This window comes from Alligator mississippiensis, chromosome 1 (genome assembly GCF_030867095.1).
Source record: "Alligator mississippiensis isolate rAllMis1 chromosome 1, rAllMis1, whole genome shotgun sequence".
NCBI classification, from domain to species: domain Eukaryota; kingdom Metazoa; phylum Chordata; order Crocodylia; family Alligatoridae; genus Alligator; species Alligator mississippiensis.
Genome location: NC_081824.1, coordinates 206,220,899 through 206,246,380, shown reverse-complemented (window position 1 = coordinate 206,246,380; position 25,482 = coordinate 206,220,899). Strand labels below are relative to the sequence as shown.

At 42.7% G+C, this 25,482-nt stretch overlaps 1 protein-coding gene and 1 long non-coding RNA gene across 4 annotated transcripts in view; one reads left to right on the top strand and one right to left on the bottom strand.

Annotated features, from left to right (window-relative positions):
• Window positions 1-1,437: 1,437 nt before the first annotated feature.
• LOC109286482 (uncharacterized) lies at window positions 1,438-6,919 on the bottom strand. 3 transcript variants are annotated; one of them, XR_009457609.1, is made up of 3 exons: window positions 5,571-6,919; window positions 4,730-4,826; window positions 1,438-2,539 (listed from the first exon to the last, which is right to left on the bottom strand). It is a non-coding gene; the product is annotated as an uncharacterized LOC109286482 (long non-coding RNA). The 3 variants fall into 3 exon arrangements; XR_009457610.1 differs by having other exon boundaries at window positions 5,655-6,919; XR_002094530.2 differs by having other exon boundaries at window positions 4,730-6,919.
• An 83-nt stretch (window positions 6,920-7,002) lies between these two features.
• PSME4 (proteasome activator subunit 4) overlaps window positions 7,003-25,482 on the top strand; it is a 115,505-nt gene continuing 97,025 nt past the window's right edge. The window contains exons 1-2 of the mRNA XM_019500772.2: window positions 7,003-7,298; window positions 24,968-25,108. Of these exons, the coding sequence (XP_019356317.1) occupies window positions 7,102-7,298; window positions 24,968-25,108 (338 nt within the window). The 5' untranslated portion in view covers window positions 7,003-7,101. The remainder of the gene's footprint in view (window positions 7,299-24,967; window positions 25,109-25,482) is intronic.

Sequence of the window (25,482 nt, the reverse complement as noted above, 5' to 3'; positions counted from 1 at the left end):
AAGTCACGGTTTTGGAAGGGAGGATTTCTTACTGTCAAAGGGAGGATTTCATCGCTGTCAAAGAATGCTGCTTTTTGTTTCCTTTTTACCTTGGTTTATGACTTTTGCAGATAAGGTTGCCTTGTTTTTACGACTTATCTTAGAAACTTCAGAACTGTATCCAACACGTGGTTATATTAATCACTACTCAGATTTTCAATTAATAATGATATAACATATTTGGAGTATTTATTTCAAAGCCTCCTTTTACAATGTCTTTTCAGACCTTTTGCTGGACGTGTTAATTGCTTTCTGTCCTTTGCTAACTAAACTAGTTGTTACATCTGCAAAGGTTAATTCTGCAGTCATCCAGAAACAGGCTTTTCAGACCTCCTGTTCTTGCCACACTTCGGTAATTTGGCATAGACCTCTTGAAAATGGTTAAAGCTGGCCGTGGGTGATTATACATTTCCACCTTACCATACTCAGTTAACAAAGACATCTTATTCTTTCAAATGGATTTTAACTGACTATATACAATTCAATTTTTTATCAAAAGGCGAAACTTCAGTTGTTACTTGTATCTACTATCAAGCGTGATCTAAAAAGCAATTATTTGCACTTGTCCTAGCCTAATATTAATTTGATTAATAGATTCTTTTTCTATTTCCCAGGCTATTACTTACCACTAAAATGCAAGCTAAAGCACATATTGTCATAATTTAAGATTATGCTAAATTCAGAATTTGCAACTGCCAGTGTTTCAGCTACTAACCATATCTGCAGCCAACAGTATTGCATCTTAAAAGCAGGTATGGGCAAGTGCAAGTGGCTCCAACAAAAGGGGGAAATACTGCTTTAACAAGAGGACAAGGCCTGTGGCAAGGTAAAGCAGTGACTTTTGTCACATGCAGTGCACCAGACATTCCCAAAGTGACTGGAGAGACTATTGAATGGCATGCCTCTCTTGTCCCATTTGCTAGATCAGTAGGGGCCAACCTTTTTTGTAGGTAGGTGTGTTACAAATTAGCCCTGCACCCTGAGTGCCCTTCCATGAGTTTGGATCCAGCCCATGGCTGTGTCCTGCAGGGCCAGGGTCTGCAGAGATGGCATCGCTAGGGTCCTGAGGCTCACAGTTTATCTCAACTCATTCTTGTGCTGCACTCCATAGAACTGATGTCCCAACCCTACCTCACCACATAACATTTGTTCTTCAGCAAGGCTGTTGGCCATGGCAATCTAGGCATAAGTAGTGAGGGATGGGGGTGGGATGAAAGGCATGAGAGCGCTAGGCTGCAGGGAGTGCTTGGGTGTTAGCAAAGGCTGGTGGCCTGCAGTGGTGGACAGATTGCAAGCAGTCCCACTGGCCAGGTGGCAGCCCTCTGGTCTAGGTGTTACACCTGACTTACAGGTGGCCAGGGCAGCAACAATAAAAGAGACCTTAGACCATTCCAGTCATACGGGATACACTGATTTATTGACAGATTAAACAAAACAAAGCAGCACGAAACATTACATGTGGGATGAGTAGCCTTGCTCAGTGACGTTGCTGGCCAGGTGCAGTCATCAGGCAAGGGGACTTCTGCATACGTGCAGTGGTGTCTTCAGTTCCCAGTACCCAAGTCACTGTTCACAAAACTCTCCTTTTACACTTCTCAGTCCCTTTGTTTGCTGTCATCCAATTACATTCTACCTTTCCTTATTTGGATTCTAGCTGATTTCATGCTTACATCACTTGTCGATTCTTATTCATATTCATCATATATATTTGTACTATTTCCTCATGTCTTGCAGTTGTCTCTGTTTATTTCCTGTTTATTCCTCTCTTGCCCCATCTATCCATATACACGGTCAGCAAGTCAGCCAGCTTGTAGCAATAATATGAGGGTTATTTATAGATCAAAAAGGTGCATTCAAGAGTTTTACTCTGCCAAAACAAATATCTCCCCGCTGTGGTCAGTCTAGACTTGGTGGCCAGCTTAGACCTCCATATGGTTCTTAACATGACTTTAACTTATGCCATTTCAGACATCATATTAGTCTATGCATAATCCTCATCAAGCTTAACTGTGGTCTTATCATTAATTCTATAATTTTGTTGTTTGAAGGAGGTTACCAATGGTTGGTTAACTGTGCACTATGACATAGGTCTGCATGAAGTGGGTTTTACAAGTTAGTTTTACTCTACATATGGGAGCAGGTACAATAAACTCCTCATATTGGGGCACTTAGTTAAACCACCAAATATCTGGAAGTTTGCCCATCATCACGTCTCACATTTATTTCAACCTTGAAAGGACAGATTAGACATTGAACAAAAATCCACTATGGGGAAAAATAGTTGGTTAACATTGTTCACACTCTTACACCAAGTGACAAGTAAATGCTGTTGACAAACCTGGTGTTAGATGGCCTAAGGCAGCAAGCAGTTCAGCAAAGGAATGTATAAGCAGCATTCAGCATAATAGAAGCCATTGGTAAGATTTGAAATTTCTCATGAATGGAGGGACTGCATTTCCTTCACAGCTACACTTCACTTGGATTCATCAGTTCTTAAAACCTACAGCCAGAAACAACAGGTGGAAGCAGGCTTATTTAGGGTGTTCTCAATTGATAGTCCTCCTACACATTAAGAGGGAAAAGAGCTACTGATGCAAACGGTGCAGATGGATCCCCAGCACAGAAAGCTAGTCCTTTATTATATGACTCAGGAACCAAATGTGCTTTTACACACCGAGTGCAGCCAAGGCACGTTGCAAACTTGAAGAATGGATTCAGCTTTGACTCACTCAGTAAAATGCTTTTGTAGAAGTGGATCATCTTGCTTCTTTTAAACAGCTGAATGTCAGAACACTGGTGGGGGAGGTTAAATGATTTCCTTTTTTAGAAAACATGTTAAAGCCAAGCATGTCTAATAGCAAATATGTCAGTGTACATAAAATGCCTTGAACATGCAAAGTATATTATATGTACTTAGTACTATTATGGTAAATAGTCAGAATTGTTATTTCTAGAACTACTTCTTTCCATATAACATATTCTGAAAATAACAAGCACATATGAGAGTACCAGAAAGTCAAATTAATTTATAGCAGGATTTATACCAGGATTAGAATGTTTTCAGTATGGCACTGCTTTCCATGTTAATTTACAATGGATAAAATAATGTTTAAATAGACAGCAACATAGATGGATGTAGTTTATTAACAGTAACAGAATACAGTTTTAAAATTAGTTTGAAAATACCTAACAAAAAGTAACCAAATTTGAGTATATTATATCTAGCTTTCAAATACTGTAATTTTTTAAACACTTTCCTGTGTTTAAATCTGCTTCTGGTGTAAACCAATGTCATAATATACCAATATTTCAGAATGTGGGGGTTTATTATTAGGAAGACAGGAATTAAAAAAAAAAAAAGGATTAGCCATGACAAATATGCCCAAAAAGGAGCCATTTTAATTTTTTTAAAATCTCAAATCATCCAAATAATGAATAATCTAAGTTTTCATCTAACTCCATTCTTAAACACTGGAGCCCACCTTTGAACTTCAGCATCTGCACCAGTTCTGAACATGATTTATCTTTGTCAGCCACAATTGTTATTGCCCATTTTCATAGGTAGGCTAGTAGACAATGCTTCCATTTGATTTATAGTAATGTGTGAGAAGACTTGGTTGATGCATATGTGTAATATGCTCATTAGTGAATAAAGGTTTTTGAGGTAGAGAAAAAAGTGTTTTATAGACACTGAGCAACAAGCAAGCTTGTCCTAAAGCTGCTTCAAATAATAGCCTAAAGAAACAAGGAATACATTTTAATTGTTTGCTTAAATACCAGTTCTCAGGCATGCCCCACCCCAGAATGTTTAGTCCCAAGAGATTAGGACTATGACTAATAATAACAAAGCACTCCTAACAATAAAAAGAAAAAAAGCAAATCAATGGGTTTAACTTCAGTCTTTTTTGTTGTGTCATTGTTAAAGAGCGTTCAATACAATCTCTAAATCATTAAATATGGGCGCACATCTTCAGATTATTCCCTTTTCTAGAAACCTGGAAAAGTAGCAGACCTTTTTAAAGAAATAGTTGGAAACCTTTTTGCCAAAATATTGGCAAAAATAACTCCATCCCCCGCCTCCCTCCCCAGCCTCATTATGCAAAACGGACAAGTAAGTTTTGTTGAAACTTAAAAAAAAAATCTGAGATAGAGAATTAATATGAACAATTTCAGCTCAAATAGTTAAATTTGGCAAACTTATCAATGACAGAAAACTGGATCTTATTTACAGAAAAAATAGGGAAAATTTAAATATAAGCATTGCTGTCTGAACCATCAATAGTTAAAGCACTGTATCAAGCTGTCTGATTTTTTGGATGCTGAATGCTCTGAACTTCCATAAAGATGAATGTAAATGCCCTTTTTAGGCACTTGTGTGAAAATGTTAGTTTATGTACTTAAACATAATTGTAGAAACCTTTGCTTTCCTAAAGATTATGGCACTAATGCCTTATTTCCTACAAAAGAAAGTAACAGTCCTTGCACTAATTTTTTTGGATCTTGCAAATCTGTTTTCCTCTTTGCTCACATCCATAACCACAAGAAAACCTTTTCTTGGTGTGATTGGTTAATGACTGTCAGGTGTGAATAAATAAAACTTTACAAGATAGAACCCATAGCGGGATTTGATGGGAATTCTTTCACCAGGAAAATTACACAGAAATCTCTGCGTACTGCAGCTCTAGCTTACTTGATTTTTCCTCAGGTTGTCTGTCATATTTCTTCCACCCTCTGTAACTCTATAATTGTAGGCCATTGGTTCAGCATTCAAAGCCAGCTGTTTTCCCCTGTAAAGGGAAAGATCAGAAAACTGAATTTGGCCTTGTCAGTAGCTTTAAATCTAATCAGTTTGCAGCTGTTGCCGGGTTACAGTGCAACTCTTAAAGGGAATTTCAATTAACAATTATATTTAGGAGACAGCTGGAGATAACAGCTATCACTGCTCTTGTCATATACCCAACATGGGCTTCCATCCTACACCCACTGAAGTCAATGAGAGGACCAGGCAACATTTGAAATTCACTTCACTGACTGAAGAAGTTAATATTTCAAATGGCAATCAAATGGGCAGAGTATTTCTTGATCTGGAATCAGATTTACTACTCGGTTTCTCCTTGCAGGCTGATAAACAGGTGGTCCTCTTGCTCTGGCACTTCAGTCTCCCACACTTGGATATATTGATTCTCATACTTCCCCCAGTCTAGCTATAAAATCCACCCACTCGCAAGTGAAAAACAAAACAGGAAATCCAGGCAGACTATCCAATAGCTTGGTGGTTAAAGCAGTGGGATGTGAGAGGCCCCTGCTGCGTGTCCCAGGAGGTCACTATCCCCAAGAACTCTGTGGATGACAACTCCCCACCACCCAATCGCCCAATGGACTAGTGCCCCACTGACAAGGTAGGCCAGAAAACGCCTATTCTAAGAACCCCTCTTCCAAGACTCCCACTTGAGCCAGGGACCCAAACAGTTCCTGTGCAGATCAGCATTTATGTCCATTGATGATAACTCAGGCTGCAGAAAAATAGGTACCTGGGGCACTTGCATGCTTACAGGTTTTGGCTGCAGCTTGGTACCGGTTTTGAAGATATCAGTGGTATCTATCTGTTTAGGTACCTGAGGATCTTGTCTTCAGCCCCCTGAGCAGGGTTGCTCAGCTTGTCCCACTTCAGACCCCAAGTCACCAGAGATTTCTAGTTCTGTGCTGCCTACATGAGCCTTTAGGACTACAGACATTGATCCCTCTCCTAACTGAACAAGCTTCTTCTTAGACAAAGCAGGTGAGTTGAGTCTGTCACAAAAATGCTGCTGCTCAACTGACCCAGTCACAAACCCAAGCCAAAACCCATCTCCTAAGCACAGGTGATGCTAACCCACACCTATCATGGGAAACCAGCCAGTCTCTAATCCAGGCAATTTTGCAATAGCTATAGGCAGGACTTGCTTTGTCTTTGTTCTTAACAAAGGATACAAGTCTTTTTGTGCTCTTGTTTAGGGAGACTAGATTAAAGTCTGCATCTGGCAGCAAACTTCCCTAAGGCTGTGAATAATCATCAGCAGGGAAACTCATGACTGGATTTTGGCCTAGCCAGTGAACAGTGGAGGTGGAGGACGGGATGGGACAGGACTTTAGCCTGGCCAGTGAACAGCAGGCATGATGAATGGGAAGAAAACAGGGATTTTGGCCTGGTCAGCACACAGGGGAAGCACACCTGAAGAAGCCCGGGGGGGGGGGGGGGGGCCGAAAGAGGAGGATACCTTAACAAAAAAAATAAAATGGGGGAATGCAAAAATCTAGACTTTTGGTTCAGACATGATACCTTTTATTAAACCAACAAGGAAATGGCAAATATATATCTTTTTCAGGCTCTGGGAAGACGAAAGAATAAGGGCGTTTGAGCCCAAAAGCTTGTAGAAAAAGAGAAGTTTTTTTGTTGCCATTTCCTCATTGGTCTAATAAAAGGTATCTTCTCTGAACCAAGAGTTCTAGAGTTTTGCATTTCCTTTTGAATCCGACCAACACGGCTACCGAATACATCCCTGAAATGGGGTTGTGGGGAATGGGGGGACACTTATAAAAAAAAAAAACAAACAAAAAAACCAGAAGCGGGGGAAACAGGAAAAAAAGCCAGAGGTGGAGGGAAAAATAAATCAATATTGAGGAGAAATGACCCAAAAAACCCAAAACAGGGCAGGAAAAGGAGGTGGAAAGACGCGCCCTGCTCTGGAGACGAGGGCTTGTTAACCCGCCACCCGTTACTAGGGCCACGGACTGTCGTCACCAGCCGAGCGCGAGAACAACTGGGGAGAGGGGGAGTTAACCCCACCCCCTCCCCCAACGGAGTTTGAGGGAGCGCCGGGCACCGTGGCCCCGCCCCCTCAGCCAAGCATCCGTCATCGCCCCGCCCCCTCCCTCCCCTCGGGCAGGAAATGACCTCCGCGCGCGGAGCGCGGGGGGGGGGACGCCGCGCGCGTTCGGTTGCTTCGTCACCAGGCACCGCTGCTGCGCGAGTCGGCGGGGCCGGGCGCGGCCATCGCGGCGGCGGTTGGGCGGCCGTTAGCTATGGCCGCAGGCGGGGAGGAGCGGCGCGGCGCCGGGCCGCAGAAGGAGGTGGCGTACAACCGCCTGCTGCCCTACGGCGCCCGGCTGGAGGCCGAAGCCGCTTGCCTGCTCTCATGCATCAAAGACAACCTGGGCCGCGCCCTGCAGCTCCGCGAGCTCTGGCCCGGCGGCCTCTTCTGGACCCGCAAGCTCGCCACGTGAGTCCTGGAGGCGGCTGGGTTACGGCGTCGGGGCCGGCGGCGGCTCCGTGTCCTTGGGTCTGGCTCACTGCCCCGTGCCCGAGGCTGGGCTGCTTCAAGGAGCGACAGACCCCTCCCGCTTCTTGAGCCGGGCAGGGGAGGGCCCGCCGGCTGCAGTGCCTGGGGCGAGTCGCCGATTTCCATAAGTTCAGGGCTGGGAGGGACTTCGTGAGATTATAGGGTCCAGCCCCCTGCTCTGGGTTGGAAAGACTGCTGGGGCCAAATAACTTCGGCGAGTCCCTTAAAGTGAGGGGTTGGGAGGGTGTCGCTGGAGTCTGCAGGGTGCTGAGTGTTCAGGGCCGGAGCTGCTTGTCCTCCTGCAGTGGGGATGGGCCTGGAGATTGAGTGCTCCTTTGCTCCAAATACGTTCAGGGGTGTATTTAGTAGTCGTGTAGGTCTGAGACTAAAAGAAATGTGAAACTTTCCAACTCTTGGTTCAGGGATGATAGCTTTTATTAGACCAACTAGGAAATGTTTCTTAGTTCAGATCATCCCTTGGTTCAGAGGCGATATCTTTTATTAGACCGACTAAGATCTCTTTCTTGGTTCATCTAATAAAAGGTATCACCTTTAGACAAAGAGTTTGAGAGTTCTGCACTTCCTTTGCAGGCAGTGGTTGTGGTAAAGGTGGCTTTCTGGTCAGCTTCCTGGAGCCCTGCCACTGAGTTGGAAACCAGTCACTTGCCTAGGGAACGGCATGCCCCCTCGGGATGTTTTGGGGCTGGGGGTGGGGAGCTGGTGTAAGGACATAGACAAGGTTATTTGGGTAAATGTGATATCTTCTGTTTAAAAAAAAAAACCAACTGCATAGCAATTGCATAGTTGGAAAACTTGCTCTTTGCAAGTTTTGCATAGTGGCTTAAGCTTCTTTTTGGCCCTGGAGAGAACACCAGCAGACTCCCTCTATGCCTGAAGAAGAGGGTCTCTGTGCCTGAGAGCTTAAAAATAACCTTTTTTCCCCCAGCTATTCAGTAGGTTTAATACATGATTTTACATTTACCCAACTAACTTTGTTTCTCTCAGGATGGGAATGTTTCCAAATTGGGATTCAGCTCGGGAAGATGCAGGATTTAAATCTTGCAAAATAAGCCTTGAAAGATTGCATTTGTGCTGCACTAGTTCAGCACCAGAAATCTTGGTGTAAACGCAGTGCTTGTTCTTTAGCTGTGTTAACAAAATCCTAGCAGCGACATATAGAACAGGGCATCAAACCTGGCCTTCACTAACCCACCCAGAGCACTCGTGCCAGTGCGGGTGACAGCGCTGGTGAGAACAGTTTCTAAAAATCCCTCCTGCTGACAAAATCAGGAAGCGTTTTGATTCTGAGGACTGTCAAAGTGCAGGTGAAAATTTCCCTGGGTACTAATGATGCTCTTTCCAGCCCAGTCTTGTCATATGATGACACTTTTATAAAATGGACTGCCACAACTGTAGTCAGTGCACCACATCCCTGTGAATAAACTTTCAATTCTGTTTTTTCTAAATACTGTGTATCCCCTACAGTGATGATATTTGCTACATATGGAGACTAATAAGAGTCCAAGTTCCTGTTGAACTCTGTGATGGCTTGTGTTTAATTGTCTTAATTGATAAATAGATTGTGAATCTGATCTTCACTTCCAGAATTTAAAAAAAAGGAAAAATAATATTTAAATACGCTTTTTGAACATTTAAGAATGTAATAAATATCTTCTATGTTATAGGGGTGTAGGTTGTAGCTGTGTTGTTCTAAGGACATAGGCAGACAAAGTTCCTTGGGTGAATCTGGTATCTTTTATTAGACCAACTTTTATTATTTTCCAACTATTTGGGTTTGTCTAATAAAAGATATTAGATTCACCCAAGGAACCTTGTCTGCCTAATAAATATCTGGGTATTTAAAAATCTGCTTTTGTAAAAAAACAAAAACAAAAAAAAAACCCAAAAAAACCCAACAAAAAACAGTGCAAGTGACCTTATGTTTACCAAGTAGCTTTCTTGGATAGAATTACAGTGCTAGTTGCAAAATGACTTGCGAGATTGCATTATGAGACTTTTGAACCTGATTGGACATGGTGATACTGTTTTTCCTGTAGACATCTGCTAACTCATACTGTTTACAGTGATGCCTCTTGTTTTTTAGTCTTATGGCAGAAGTTCATATGCCAATATTTGCAAAACATATTGGGCAGTTGTCAGTGGCCCAGAGGAAGGGCAGCCTCTTATAGGTAGGGTGACTTGAGAAAGCAACAATACACTTGTTAGCATTAAGCCTCTTGCAACTTCAGAGTGTGACTATTTTATACACTAGCCATTACTAAACTGCAGCTACTGCTGGTAGTTTAATCTGTAGGATAATACATGTAGCTCATCCAAAATAGCTATTATGCTACTCCTGTGAATCTCAAAAAAAACCAAGCAGGTGTAATTAGTGTGCTTTGCCACCCATTCTTTGAAGTTTGAATTTGCTGTAGGTCAAGTGCAACTTGCATGATGTCCTTTATTTTGTCTGAAGACTTCCCTGTTGTAATATAATGCATTCCAGAGCCTAGAGTGCACGTTTTTCTGTTTGGTGTGGGGAGCAGAGGGAAACAAAACTTAGAGTTAGTTTCATATTCGCTTCTGTAGTTTCACTTTGCTTTTGACACTTCTGTTTCCTGATCTTGACTAGACAAAATATGTATGAAAACACTTCATATGGGTCTGAATATACTGAAAATTATTCTAAAATACGAAGATTTAAGTATTTTGGCCTGAGTCAAGCTGATGTCGAGTGAAGTCTTTTATTTTATTGTCAGTGGTAATGGGTAAAAACTTCTTCACATCTTGAATTAGGGTGGATTGATTTTTATATCAAGTCCATTTAAATAATTGATTTAAATAACTGATTTAAATCAGCAAGCCTAAAACTGGATTTAAATAATTGATTTTTATCAACTTTCCCGTTGTACTTTTTTTTAAAGAGAGGTGTATTTTCAGTACAATTTAATAAATGTTACATTTAATAAATGTTGATTTCATTGCTTCTACACTGCTCCTTACTCTGTTCCACTCTCTCATCCACACAAGAAATTACCAGCAAACCAAGACTCCTTCTCCCTGTGACATAACCCACCATATCCTTCCCCCTTTTTCTCCACTCCAAGAAAAAATACCCTCCCCCCTAATAATCCATGTTTTCTGTTCTTATTAGCCTCTGGCCTTGTGTGCTGCAGTATTTTAGTGTTCAGACATGGATAGAGGATTTGAGAAGTTAATGTTTACATCTCTGTACACATGCAAAGGGACCAAGGGCCATTTGACTAAAGTACCCAGAACCATTCGGAAGCAAGGGGTTGGTACTTACTGAGCAGTTGGTTGTTTTTCCATGAGCTGGAGAGTAAGCCTCCACTGTGGGTGCAGAAGCATAAATACTCATAATTTGAGATCTTGGGTACAGGGAATAAAACAGGTTTGATACCATCCATGTGGGCTCAGTGGATAATCCTGTTTAAGGAGTACACATGGTATCTGCTGGAGTCAGAGGCCGGGTTTCAGCACTTGATATGACTCTGCAGATCCTTTGCATCCAGTAGTATCTGTCCTGCATCCCTTGCAGGATCAAGCCCCCGGTACATGAAATACTGTGCTGTATTTTTAAAGCCTGACCTCAAAAGTTAAGGGGTGTCCGTGTGTCCCAGTCCTGCATTCTTATAAAGCAGAAATTTGGCTTTTAATTCGAGGGTTTGAGATTCATTGACTCAAACGTATTATTTAGTTTCTTTTAATGGATTATGTTCGGTTCACCTTAAATTGTAGTTTGACTTCCGCAGTTATTTTGCATGTTTCATTTTGGTGATGTAAATGTACTCTTGCACAGTATGGGAAAGGAACGCTTTCTCCCATTAAGCAGACATTCATACGGTTATTTTTGTCCATGTGTCACTTAATGTGAGTTGTCCATTGAAGTCATGGGGCTATTTTTTACAAGTGAAATTATTTGTATCATTTAGCAAAAAACTAAGATGTAAATTTTGAACCAGGTTCCATTATAAGCCCTAATTTTAATATTCCCAGTTCCTTCCAGTTTGTGTTAGCAAATTCTCTTGTCCTGTGAGGTGCTGCATTTGTCCTGAAAGCAAGAGGGAAAACTTATAGAAAACATGTTGTTTTTTTTAAATTGACTTAGTCTGCTACTTTATATGATTATCTAGTTAAAAAGCTTCAGTTTCCCTTTTTTATTAAATTTTCTTGAAAAGTTGTGCTTAACCAATATTCTTGAAATAGTGTCTATAGTGGACTAATGTATAATAGTTTATGATTTCTTACAGGATATACAAGAAGATCGTTCCATACTTTCTTGCATACATAATGTGTCTTGGAATATGACTTGTACCTTGATTTTTGGGAAGGTAGAATGAAGAGAGAAAGTTCTCTCCACGCCTTCCTCCCCAAATTACAGCTGCATAGAGGAAGGACAGAGCTAACTTTTCTTCTTTCCCCCCACTCCTCCCAAAGTGGCAGTGGAAATACGGGGGTGAAAGTACCTTCCCACTTGCTAACCAAACTAGGCTGCAACTTTTCTTTCCCCCTGTGCCCAGCTGAAGTCCAAATTAGAACTCTAATTCAAATTGCACAGTGGACATTCTCTGTGCAGGACTAATCTGAGGCATGTTTCCAACTGGTTGACAGAACGAGAGGAAGGAGCAAGGTTTATTAGGTTTCTGATGGACTCTGGAGGATATGAGTCAAAAGGGGTAGAATTTCAAGTTGACTGTGAAATGTTATCTTAACTTAGTATATATGTGTGTGTGCATGTCTGTGGTCTTTTAACCTTCCTCTGAAAGGACAATAATTCGATATTTTCTGTTGCCCAGCACTTGTATTTTGGGTATTTAAAGTATTCTGGAAGGACTTGAGCATAGGGTAGTGGTAAATGCGAACAACTTCAATTCCCCATATAGTTTGGTGCATGTGAATGGAAGATTGGGAGGCTCCCAACAGCCTTCTAGAATTCTGAAGTGTTGTACCCATGCTCTTCTTATTTATTTGGTCATAATTTTTTCTCTGATGGGAAAGTGTTAGGTACTTTGAACACTCTGGGTCTTGCTGCTTTTCCTTTTTCTGTGTTGCTGAGGACACCATGGGTAGACTCTATTTTATAATATTGTCTTGGTGACATTTGAGTCAGCTGAAGATGAATGATCTGATTCTCTCCCCTTCCCCAGTCTGCTTGCATAAAGAAATCTCTCTTTGAAGTTGTAAAAATAGAAGCCATTTGACATGTAGTTCTGTTTTCTTCATAGTGAGATGTCATGCTTTGGGAACTAGGGTAGGTTTGTGCTTGTTTCCCCTTTTAAATTCTTATAGGAACAATGTTTAGTATAGTACAACTGCTGTTTCTGAAACTGGTTAATGGTTGCTTTTTTTTTTTTTAATTCCATGAGTGCTGGTAAAGACACCCAAATTTTCTCCTGTATGACACTGCTTTTCTTTCTCCTGATACTAAGTTAATTGGACCTTACTGAGTTTTACTCCAGACAAATTCATATCAGCATCCTCGCCAGTTGTGTTTTGGGTTTCTGCATTAATTTTATTTTCTTTAAAAGTTTTTGAATACTACATTTTGATTAAATAGGACTACTATATCTGTTAGTCTGCTGCTAGTTATTTTGAGGTGCTTCCTACAAATTAATTGAAAAGTAGAGAATTATTAAGAACTACAGGCTGTGGGAAAGGAACTAAATAACTAATTACCATCACTTAAACCTCCCTTTCAGGATCCTCCTCTTCCACAGTTGATACTGATGTGTGCTCGGTGCTGCTTCTGCTGCACAGTCTGGGAGCTGATATAAGCTGTGGACAGGGCTGGTATGGGCATACCTGCCCAGCATGCTGCAGCAGCTGAAGCCACTGGCTTCCTGCAGGCCAGATCCCATGACTTTGCGGGCTAGATGCAATCAGCTGGTGGGCCGAATCCAGCTTGTAGGCTGCATTTTGCCCACCCTTGCTCTAGTCTCTGGTCTACAATGCGCCTGGAGGAGCGGTCCCAATGGTAAAGGGTGCACTTGTCCCCTCAGGTACAGACCAGATGCAGGGGAGGGGGGGGTAGAGGGTGGAAAAAACAGGGCACAGCTAACCTCTTTTCCCTCCTATTCTCAACTGGAACCAGTTAAGTCCAGTTCAGTGGTTTTCATCTGGGTTGAACTTCTAGAAAGTTATGGAGGGGTACCACTACATTCTGAAAGTTATGGATGGGTGCCTTGAGGCTAAAAAGGTTGAGGACCGCTGCTCTATTGAAAAGGACTAGTGTTAAAGGAACAATTCTTAGTTTCTCAACCAGGGTGCCATGGCATCTCTTTAAGGTTTAGGTATGCAAACATGGTTAGGTTTGCAAACACTTACACACACGGTTCACAAGGTAAACCCAGAGATTTCAAATAAGAATCGATCCCTTCTGACCTGTTGTTCTTTTTCTGAGTTTTTTGCAATGGAAGAGACCTAGCTATATTACTTTTCTGTAGTTAAAAAATGAATGAAATCTAAGAGCTGGCACTTTCCATGGCATGCCTTGAGTCTGAAAATGTTGAGACGCACTGATTTAAAATCTTCTCTGATCACTACTAATTCTTGGTCTAGTCCAGCAACCGTTGTATATTTCTTCCCCAAAACAAACCTAGAAGAGGATGAAAAAGGTGTAGCAAAGCAAGGTCAAAGGGATTTAGGTTTGCTTGTGATTAGTTAAAGTCTTTTTTTGGTTAGTTTACTAATTTATAAATATGAAGGTTTGGGGATGAAAACATTTTGACTTTCAGGAAGAAAACTGGAAAGAAAAGTATGGGAAAATGAGACATTAAGAATTTGAGGAAGTGTTGTAAACCCAAAATGATATGCAGAACAGTTGTGAGGTATGCTTCTCTGGCATATCTCACCCAGAGCACTTAATGTTAAATGCAGTTTACAATAAAAGCAGCACTTAAGTCTGCCAAAATCACAATAGCTGGACAATAACAAGGAAGGGGAAGGTATGCTCCTGTGTATTAGTAGTAGTTCATGGCTGTGCTGCCTATAAAAAGCACCACTAGGTTTTGCTGTAGCAAGTTCCCTTTTTTAGTAGGAAGCTCCTCTCTTTATTTTTTCTATCTAAACATGGAAGCAGGGTAGGACAGTGTACTGGATTTTTTGCTGTGTGAAACATTAAGCCTATTTTACAGAAATTAAATATGAAAGAGGAGGTTGAGAGTTAGGATCTGTGGCACTGCCTGACTGCAGCCTGCCTTGCTGTCCTTCGTGGAATTTTTACTTGTGGTGCTGCATGTGTTCAGGCTCCTTTTTGGAATTCCATCTTCTGCATTAACCTCTGCTTATGCAATAGAAGCTTCACACACGATGTCTGGAGTGGAGAGAGAGTTTCTTTTACTCTTTTAGAAGAGTACAAGTGTCTGCTAATGCATTCCCTCCCACGGTCTGTCACTCAGACCCTCAGTAGACATGAAAGTACAGTAAAAGTTCAGTGGGGTCTGATGTGGGATACTAACAACTATGCTTCCTATTCTGCGACATGCATGACAAGAGGGGTGATTGTGGGATTCTGCATCAGGTCCCACTTAAGACATGATTAATCTGTTAATTACATTTTAAGCATAATGTCTGTCAGGGGCCTCGGGCTCTAGCTTAAAGACTATGAATAAATTTAGTGCTTACTTCCGCAGTGTATTACTTTCCACTTCCCATGGTCGTGACCTGATGGAGAAGTGGGGGCATGTGGCCTCTCCTGGTTGTAGCCTAGGCTGGCTTGCCATGCTGGGCCTTCGGTTTGGGGAATTTGGCAGAGAGGGGGGTAGTTTTATTAATAGCCACTGCTCCTCTGGTGCCAAATTTCCTTGCCTGTCGGGAGCCCTGGAGGCCTGATGGGATGGCTTTGCAGGCTGTATTTGGCACACAGACTGGAGGTTGAGCACCCTTGGTCTAAGGGGTTTTGTCTAGAGATGCACCAATACATTGGTCTATATTGTATTGGCACCGATAAAAGGAAAATTGATGTTAGCGGCAGTTGGCTTTTTTGGCCTATGTGGTCGAAAAATGGCACACAGCCCGCATGGCAGCTTGGAGAGCAGTGTCCGGCTGGTAAGTCTGTTAAGGTGAAGGAGTGTGGGGGGAGAGGGCAGATCAAGGCCCCCTCGGTGAGGGAGGGAGTGGGGCAGGGACAGGTGCTGCCTGGCTGGCAGGGCAAGATGTGGGAAGGAGCCACAACAGGCTTGTTCAGGGGGCACAGCTCCCAACACTGCACCCCCAGGGCAGGCATAGGGGGCGTATTCCCTGGGTCTGTGTGTGGGGCTAGGGCAGGCTCCCACTGGTGCTGGGGGCAGTGCTGGGCTCTTCCCAGTGGTGGGGCTGGGCTGGGGCTGTGCTCGGGGTGGGCAGCAGGGGTGGCAGCACTGGGACTGGGGCTACAGGGTGGGTCACCCTGTAAACTCCCCTCCCAGTGCTGCCGCACACTTCTAACGCTGCCACCTACCCCTAGCACAGCCCCGGCCCAGCCCCCCTGCTGGGAAGAGCCCAACACCAACCCCAGCCCCAGTCTGCAGTGGCAGCCCGCCCTCACTCCACACAGATCCGGGAGGCACATGCCCCCCATGCCTGCCATAGTGCATGCAGTGGTGGGAACCATGGTCCCTGGATGAGCTGCTTGTGGCTCTGTCCCACGTCCAGCCCTGGCTATGCAGTGCCTGCCCCAGCCTTCTTTCTCCCTTACCATGGTGGCCTCGATTTGCCCACCCCCCCCTTGCCTCTTCCCCCCTACCAGCGGACTTACCAGACAGACACTGCTCTCCAAGCTCCTGGTCTGTATATAGGTAATCGGATCGGTATCGGCCAATATGGCTCGTTAATCGGCCATCGATATTGGCCCAAAAAATCTTTATCGGTGCATCCCTAGTTTTGTCTAATAGCGACAAAACTGGCTATTGTCATGCTTGATACTAGTACTTGGTGAAGTTATGAGCACCAGATGATGATGTGAGCTCTATGAAACCTTTGGATAACCATCACAAGAGTTTGAAAAATGCATTCAACATCTGATCTAAGAGCTAAAGTCTATGCATTGGGCTGTAATTCGCCAGCATCTTAAGTCACTTGTTCTTCTGAAGCAGCAGGAGAATGGTACATATAATGCCTGCTGTTTGGTCTTAGGTTTTGCCAGCTGAATTTTGAGTTGTAGATTAACTAAAGTTGGACTACTCTTTGATTTAAATAATATTGGACTATTTCTTATGCACCTGATTATGTATCAGTCTCTCTGTAGACTTCATTTACTATATTAGTTGCACTTGAAGCATGTTTGGAATGTTTTATAAACATAAAGACTAGAGACTTAATCATTTTATTGGGGGGGAAAAAAGAAAACTCAGATTCTGAAAACAGATTTTTCGAGTCCCTGGATACCACTGCATCTATTAATCTTTTGAATATATAGATTTCCCTCGCTTTGTGGGTTCTGTATGTTCGAATTCGCTCTTATGCAGTGACCCTTTTTATACCAAAAATTTGTTATGAGAGGTAAATTTACTCTTAGGTGATTGGGCTGGTGGAAGCCCTCAACCAGCTGCTTTGTACAGTGCCTTGCACAAGAGCCTCACACCAAAATACAGTCTTCTGTGTTGATCTGTGTTCCTCGCTCACTGTCTGCAACATGTGTTTCTGTAGTTGCCATCCCCATTATGGTAGTGCCTTGTGCTTGTGTGTCTTGCCTGCTGTTGGTGAGTACCAAAATGGTCATGTAGAAGTGGGTCTTGGGGTTGGGTACAGTTGAGGTCTTGGAACATATCCCCATTTGTTACATTGTAACATGGGTTCCCTTTATGCAAATTCAAATTATGCACTTTTTTCAAAGAACACATGTATAGGAGACCCTTGCCATTTGCAGGGGATCTGTTCTGGAGATCCCCACAAATGGCAAAATCTGCGAATATTGACGGGGCTCCCTGTCAGACCCCACAGCTGCTCCCTGCTCCCCTGTGAGAGGTTGGAAGCGCAGGGCTTCCCCACAGCGCCTGGGGACCGCCCTGGCTGCCTCCAGCAGAGAAGATGCCGCCCCTGTTCCCGGTGCCCACCTCTGCCCTCCTGGTTCTGCTCTCTGCTCCACCCTCCCTGGCTCTGCCCTCCCCTGCCCCATGTAGTGCTCTGTGCCTGGCTTAACTGCAGAGGCAGGAGCTCGGTGTAGTGCCAGAGGGAGCCACGGCAGCGCTCGACCCAACCCACCCAGTTGGCATGGCACACTGCCAATACTTGAATCCATGAATAGCGAGGGTTTCCTGTACAGCATAAAGCAAGGGAAACGTGTATTCTTTTTTATGGCTATGAACTTATTTATGTGAAAGCTTAATGCTTGTATAAATAAGTGGTAGGTGCCCACAGTCCAAAGAAATTTCCTTATTTACTACTGTTCAGTGGGCAAAAAGGATTTTAATCTGCTGTTGGACAATTTTTTATAACTGATGTTACAAGAAAATATACTAACCCATATATTTTATGTAACCCACATCTTTTCCTCCAACACTAGTTGGGAAAATTGGGGTACTAATTATATGTAAGAAAAAGGGCTCCCCCACAGGTCTAGCAATTTTGGGGGGTGGAGGGGTGCAGAGTGGTGGTAGCATCAATTAATGCAGCACACCATATTGGGCCTCAGAAACCCCATGCCTCTGGTACTTACTTGTTGAGATTTTTTTTCTTCCCCCTCTTTTCTTGAGGCTTTCCAAACATAGGTTTTGTGTTGTACTTGGGGCCGTGTCATATGTGAGAAAGTACTTGAACACGCTTGTACCCTTACACTTTTTTTAATCATTTCCTAAAACTGAGTAGACTTCAAATTATTCCTCTAAACATGTTTTGTGTTTCTTAAATGAACCTAAGACATTACCTGTGGCTAGGAGGTGCTGAAACAGGCCGTTATAGAGAAGGAGCTTAGCAAGGCTTAACTTCCTGCTTGAACAGTAATATATCTCCTTTCTGACCTTGAGTTCTTTAGGTGAGCTGGTCTTCTGGAATTGCTCTTCTTGTCCTCATGCAGTGTAGCATCCTTTCCATTTAGGAGGGTATTGTGCTAGGCTTGGCACACACGCACGCACAGGGTGGTTTTTTATTTCTATAAAGTGATGCAACTTTGTGTAGGTCTATATCATTTGGTTTGAAATGAGGCATACCAAGTGTGTTTGCATTAGTAAATGTTACTGCATTTAAATCAAAGTGTGGTCATGCAAAGTTTGTATGATTTAACTAAATTTGTTTTTTAAAGCATTTGAGACCACCTGAGGAGAGATGAGTACTTACTGCACCTTTTCTGAGGGGGAGAGAGAGATTGATTAAGGGAGGCATTTTTGCCAAGGACTTAACTAGTAAAGTGTTTTCTTAAGAACATGCGCTTATAGGCTTGGCAATGCTAGCACCATGACCGAAAGAGGCTTGGGAGTCATGACTGACCATAAGATGAATATGAGCCACCAAATGCGATACCACAGCTGGCAAAACGAACAAAATTTTGGCTTGCATCTACTGATGTATCTTGAGCAAGACCCATGATGTCCTCCTCCCACTGTACTTGGCCTTGGAGAGGCTGCAGTTGGAGTACTGCATCCAATTCTGGGCTCCATCATTTAGGAAGGACATGGAGAAGCTTGAAAGAGTCCAGAGGACAGCCACGCGCAATCAGAGGGCAAGAGAGCAGGCCTTATGAAGAGAGGCTGCGAGCTATGGGACTCTTCAGTGTGGAGAAATGCAGGCTCAGGGGTGGCTTGGTGCAGCCTATAAGTATATAATGGGTGTGCATCAGGATCTGGGGGAACGCCTGTTCACCAGAGCACCCTAGGGGATGACAAGGTCCAGTGGTCACAAACTCCTGCAAGACCTTTTTGGGCTGGACATAAGGAAAAACTTCTTTACTGTCCGAGCCCCCAAGGCCTGGAACAGACTCCCCCGAGAGGTGGTGCAAGCACCTACTCTGGACACTTTCAAGAAACATTTGGACATTTATCTTGCTGGGATCCTTTGACCCTAGCTGACTTCCTGCCCCTTGGGCAGGGGGCTGGACCCGATGATCTAACAAGGTCTGTTCCAGCCCTAATATCTATGAAATCTATGATAAAGTTCACTTCAGGCCAAAGGCAAGTTTGTCAAAATTTGTGTGTAGCAAAGGTAAGATCTGTGAAATGAGACATGCATGCTACTACAGTAAAAGTAGTACAGTCCAGCTGATTGATAACTAGTGTTTTGAAAAGAGGATTTGATCTAGTGCTGTCTCACCTAAATTGGCAAATAGTGCTTCAACTACAAAGCATATGAGGGTTGAAAATTAAATCCATATAAAAACATGGCCTGCCTCTGTACATTGTCTTTTGTTGGAGTCAGCAACTTGAATCATGGCTGGTAGACCAGAAAAACCCACCACCCCAAAACAAAAAAAAGTTCAGGATGCTGGTGAACCAATCTGTTTCTTCCCAGGTGACTAAAGCGTATAAATTAACCCACTGTAACATCTTACTAGAGTTGAGGCATGTGTGGTTTGTTTTTAGTTTTTTATTGCAAGTTTGCTGCGGAGAAGAGTCCTAGATGGCATATAGGGTTGGTCTCTCTGCTATCTTGCAGCAGAAATTATTGTTTTGTTGCTAAGAACTGTACAGTGGGATAACTAATTTGTCAGTTTTCGTGCAGTAAAAATATACCTTGAAGAGGGAACCTTAGTACTTGGGTACTGTGCAAAAACTCATGAAAAACAGCTATTTTTATCCATTATAACATAGCTGCTGACAGGCATGGGGAAAAAAACCAGAAGGGACATTGCAGTAGTTTGACACAGCTCTGCAGTGTCTGTATAGATCACACACTTCAGCAGGGCTTTTTGGTACTTTTATGTAAAGTTGATTCAATAAGCTATTAAATTAAAGTACCAAAAAGCCCCATTGAAGCATTGGATTTGTACAGATGTTGGGTAAGCTGGGTCAAATTAACGGGATGCCTCTTCTGGGCATGAGCTGGACTTGGTGAGGGGGCATGCTGAGTTTAAAGTCTCTCTTTTGTTTTCTTTTCTTTTTTTTTTGTGCATGCGTAAGCAGTCTATAACATGTTTTTGTTTTGTTAAAATAAACTATTTGTAAAACATTGCATTTTTTTGTTTAAAAAGTTATTTTTGTGACCTTGTATGAAAGATCCATAAAAATGAAAGGGCAAACTGGTGAGCTATACAAGGCTAATTATGAAACTGATTGCACCTGAATTCTACATCTGTATAAAGTACATTGAATAAATTTGCCTTAGACCTTCTTCCTAGTTTGTGTACTACACTTCTCCCAGCATCTTCCAAAAGTGACAGGCCGGAGATGTTTTCTTATTTGCCAGCTCTGTAAGAAATAATAGGACTATCCTGAACTTTCAGCTGTCTGCTTATGCAACCTTCAGATCCATCTCAGCTACTGCTATTCCTTCTGCCTGTAACTTCATAATTGCCTTCTGACTCCCTTACTGCTTGTAAAGTCACTGAAATAATTTCCATACTCTCCCCCCAATCAGCAGCTCCATACTGGCTATCTGAGACTATTTCCTGGTCTCTCTTTGCCCCCTCCCCCCCAAACTTCCCTTCTGCCTTTCCCCACTTGCTCACCCTGTATGCTACTTCTAATGAGAGAGAACATGTATGAATGTATGAGAGAGCATCTCTATTTATACTCCTCAGCATCCATAATGCTTCCTTTTGTTTTCTGTCATGCTTTGTTTTATATGTACTGATTACATTTATGATTGATTATAGGTTGCTTACTACCCAGTACACTGATTTTCTGAGTGAGGAAGTAGATAGTAGAGTCAACTCTGTAGGAGGTGGAGACCAGAAACGGGAAAGAACATGATACGCCTAACACGTTACGTAACTGCAAGGAAACTTTACTTACTGGTTCAGGGGAATAGGTTGTAGCTGTGTTGGTCTAAGGACATAGGCAGACAAGGTTCTTTGGGTAAATCTAATAACTGCAGGATGCTTCCTCAGCCTGACAAAGAGGGTATTTATACCCAAAAGTTTGCAAAGAAGAATTTTTCCAACTGTTTGAATTGGTCTAATAAAAGATATCAGATTTGCCCAAAGAAGCATGTCTACTTATTGTTTCAACCTTTTTGAGTAGAGCGTTTAGGAGAATTCTGCTCTTCTTGTGTCAGGGTGACCTTTTCATTAGAATAGTTTGCCATTCTCTGAGCCAGTATTCCTGACCTCCTGTGAGAGGGGGTGTGCATATTCTAGAAGGCCATGGATGTTTTCTGCCTGACTCTCTAATAATAATTTCATTACAGCATTATATAAAATAGGAATGATGAAATGTTTAGAAATGAGGTAGCATTCCCAGGGGTGGCTTCTGCATGTTTCTCCTAAGATGTGACCCTTTGTGGTATTGAATGTCAGAAGTGCTCTGAAAAAAGCAGTGCCCATCAGGACAGCATGAACATTCTCATCTGACACTGAACATTTGGAGCAGAAATTATACAGCAGAGAAAATAAAAAGGAGCAATTTTAAAAAAGATATTTTTAATTACTTGCTATTAAGTAATTTTCCATAAAATAAATCTATTTACAAATAATTCCTATGACCTTGCTATAATCTACTAAAATAACAATTGAGCTCAGGTAATACATATTTGCTGCCAGAGTCTTGAGTGTCAAACCACTGAACTGGCAGAAGTTAATCAGGAACCAGAGTTTGTTGAAGTGATTAATAAGCTTCAGATGGTTGTTCTCTTCTGAAGACAAATTAAAATGGAAAAAAAAAATTGGTTTCAGTTTGATAGCCAGCTTGCCCTAAGCATTAAACTCATATTCAGTTTAAAGAAAGAATTTGTTTGCTTCTTCCAATCTTTGAATATAACGTAGTGTTGCGAGATCTGCTAGCTTTAAAATCTTGCTGGATGGAGTTTCAAGAAACAATATGTTTCATTTGTTTAAGATACAAATGCATTTTTTCTTGTGCATCCAACACATGTAACATAACTATAAAAATGTCTTTTTATGAGGTGAAAACTATTTTCTACATTTTAATTGATTCTAGTTTCCATCTAAAAGCATGATTTAAAATAATGAAATTGGTTAGAAATATCATTCACTATTTGCTAATGTAATATGTAACAGTTAAGAATATAAGGTTGAAATTACTAAATTCTCTCACATACGCTATGTTCCTTCCAGGAAAAAAGTCAGCTGCTGGAAATGGCGGGGGGGAAATATGGCAATAACAGCTTTTTCAGTAGGAGCCTCTGCCAAGGAAAATAACTTGCTATAAGCTGCCCCTGTGTGGTATTACTTCACTTTCCCTAGTCGGAGACTCATGTTGCATCCCGCATGTTCCCCCCTGGGCACCAGCTGGCAAGTGATGGCAGTGCAGAGTCCCCGCTGGCAGTGCTGGGAGCGGGGGTGTGCCCTGCTGCCACTTACCCAGCCAGTGCTGGGGGAGGGGGTAGTAGATGTGGCTTGCTGCAGGTGGAAGGGGGCAAGTGGCAGCAGGGCATAGCCCCTGCTCCCAGTGCTGCCACGCTCACATCAGCACTGGGAGTGGGGGCTCTGCTCTGTTGCTGCTTGCCAGCTGGCGCAGCATGCAAGGGTGGCAGCGCTGGGAGTGGGGGCTGTGCCCTGCTGCCACTTGCCCCCTTCCACCCAGAGCAAGCCGTGCCCACATCCCGCAACCCTCTGCCCCATCCCCAAGTAACATGCTTCCTTCCCCCCCCCCCCCCCCCCCGGGTAGTTTGTCTCAGCCCCTATCCCTCCCTCACCCCTTCCCTTCCACCTCCCCCAACCCCAACAGACTTAGCAGCTGGAGGCAGCTGTGTCAACTGCCTGTCACGTCTGTGTGTTAAGCCACAGTGAGGTGAAAACTGCAGGGATGGTAGCTGTTGCTGATGCCACAAAGCCTGCCAAGTTTCAAGGAGATAGGTGCAGGGTTTTGAGGGAAACTACACCTCAAACTGCTCACAAGCAAAACTCATGACATGGGTGACACTGTGTGTTAAGGTGCAGCAGGGTGAAAGCTTCAGAAGAAGCTAGCCCCTATGAGGCCATGAAGCCTGCCACCTGTCAAGGAGATGGGTGTAGGGGCCCTGCACCTCCAACTGCTGACAGGCAAAACTCATGTCATGGGTAATTGTGCAAGTGACTGTCTCTGTCTTGGGTCAGAAGCAGTTCTGGGCTCTGTATTGATTCTTTCCTCTCCTTAGTCTGTGGTTTTTCTAGGTGTTAATTCTTGCTCGTTAACTCATTATCTAGTAGCTAGCTACTGTGTATTGAGTTGGTCCCTGAGTGAATCATGATTGATTGGTAACACAGTAGCATAGCAGCCAGGCCTGCAGGAGTTCCTCCTACCCTCCCCCCCTCCAAAACAGATGCAGTTGCGCAAGCACCCATGACACGAGTTTTGCCTGTCAGCAGCTAGAGGTGCAGGGCCCCAGAACCCCTGCACCTATCTCCTTAACAGCTGGCAGGCTTTGTGGTCTCAGCAGGGGCTAGCAGGCCTGCAGCTTTCACCTTGCTGCACCTTAACACACACAGTGTCACCCAGAAACTCCTGTACCTATCACCTTGAAACGTGGCATGTGTCACACTCTCAGCAGAGGCTACCATCTCTGCAAGTTTAATCTGACATCAGCCAAAAGACGACAAAGTTATAGATATTTCATTGATTCCCCATTATACCCTGTGGCCGAATCTTTTCCAAATTGACTCAGAAAGCCTAAAGCTTCCGGCGATTCGATTCAGATTCGTAGATTTGGCCTCCGAATCTTCTCCAAATCCAAAGCTTTTTACAGCCCTACCATTCGGTCTATGGCTTAAGCTCCAAAGCGGTGCTGAATCTTTTGGATCTGATTGGACCAGTCAAATCAGGACAGTGATTTGAATCTCTGAATCAAATCACTGTCCTGCAAATGGGCAGAATCGGAAGCGAATACTTGCCGCTTCACACAGGCCTATCCAAGTACTTCGGCTCAGCCTACAGCACCTGTAGTATCTTGCAGTTGGGGTTTAGCAGAGCAGCCCCAGTGTTTTGCTTGCCTCCAACCCTCAGCCCCCTGCAATGGCCTGCAGTTTCTCTTGGAAAATACTATACTTGCCAATATTTTCAAGGAGAGATTTTTTTTCTTCATTTTTTTCTTTCAAAGAAGGATGTGCATCTTATTTGGGGGCACGTTTGTATGGAAGGAAAATATGATATATAATTGCTTAAATGCCTCTAGTATATTCCCCTCATTAATAAAGGCTGTATTTAGTTGTAAATCAACCTGTCATACAGCTTATTAACCAATGAAACATAATGTTTCTTTGGGAAATTAAGACAAAAGCATTAGCAAAAGGCCTAGCAAACACAGAACAAGATGAAAATTTATTATAGAGAAAGATCTTGTATTTGTCAGTTAAAACTGGTGACTTAAATCAATCTGACATGCTATGCAGTGTTGTACAATCCTCAGTTGCTTTAGGCTTTTTATTTTTCTTGTAAATGTTTTTCATTTACTAGCAGGCTCTAGTGGTAAGACTTTAGGGTAGATTAACTTCAAGTTGTTTAACAGCAAAGTTCTTGGGCAGCTCTGTCACTTAAGATGAGCCTTTTTAAAGCATATTTTTTTTATTCCTCTTATTTTGCTTTTAGGTATATCCGTTTATATGGGAGAAAATTTAGTAAAGAAGATCATGTGCTTTTTATTAAGTTGTTGTACGAGTTGGTGACAATTCAAAAGCTGGAGATCAGCATGATGCAAGGATTTGCACGTCTGTTGATAAACCTTTTAAAGTAAGTACTATTCTCTACAATCTATTAAAACTCTTATCTTTAAATATTTTAAGTCCATAATTGAAATAGTTTAAACTTGTTCTACAACTTTATGGTGTAGCTTGTCTTCATGCAAATGATTTTTCTCTTCCTTTTTGTTGCTCAAGGGATCTTTGGTAAAAGAGAGTAGATTCTTAAAACTGTGATGCCTTTTAACTCCTTTTTGAGTTTGATAGCAACAGGTAGGTGACCTGTTGCTGGGGGTACTGACACTTTTCTGTTTTCCCACATTTCCTAAGCAGGAGTTCAATAAAACTTCAGTAGTTTGCAAGTAAGCAGTCTAGAGCAGGAGTTCTCAACCTTCTTTGATCAGTGTACCTCCCTCCTCTCCCCCC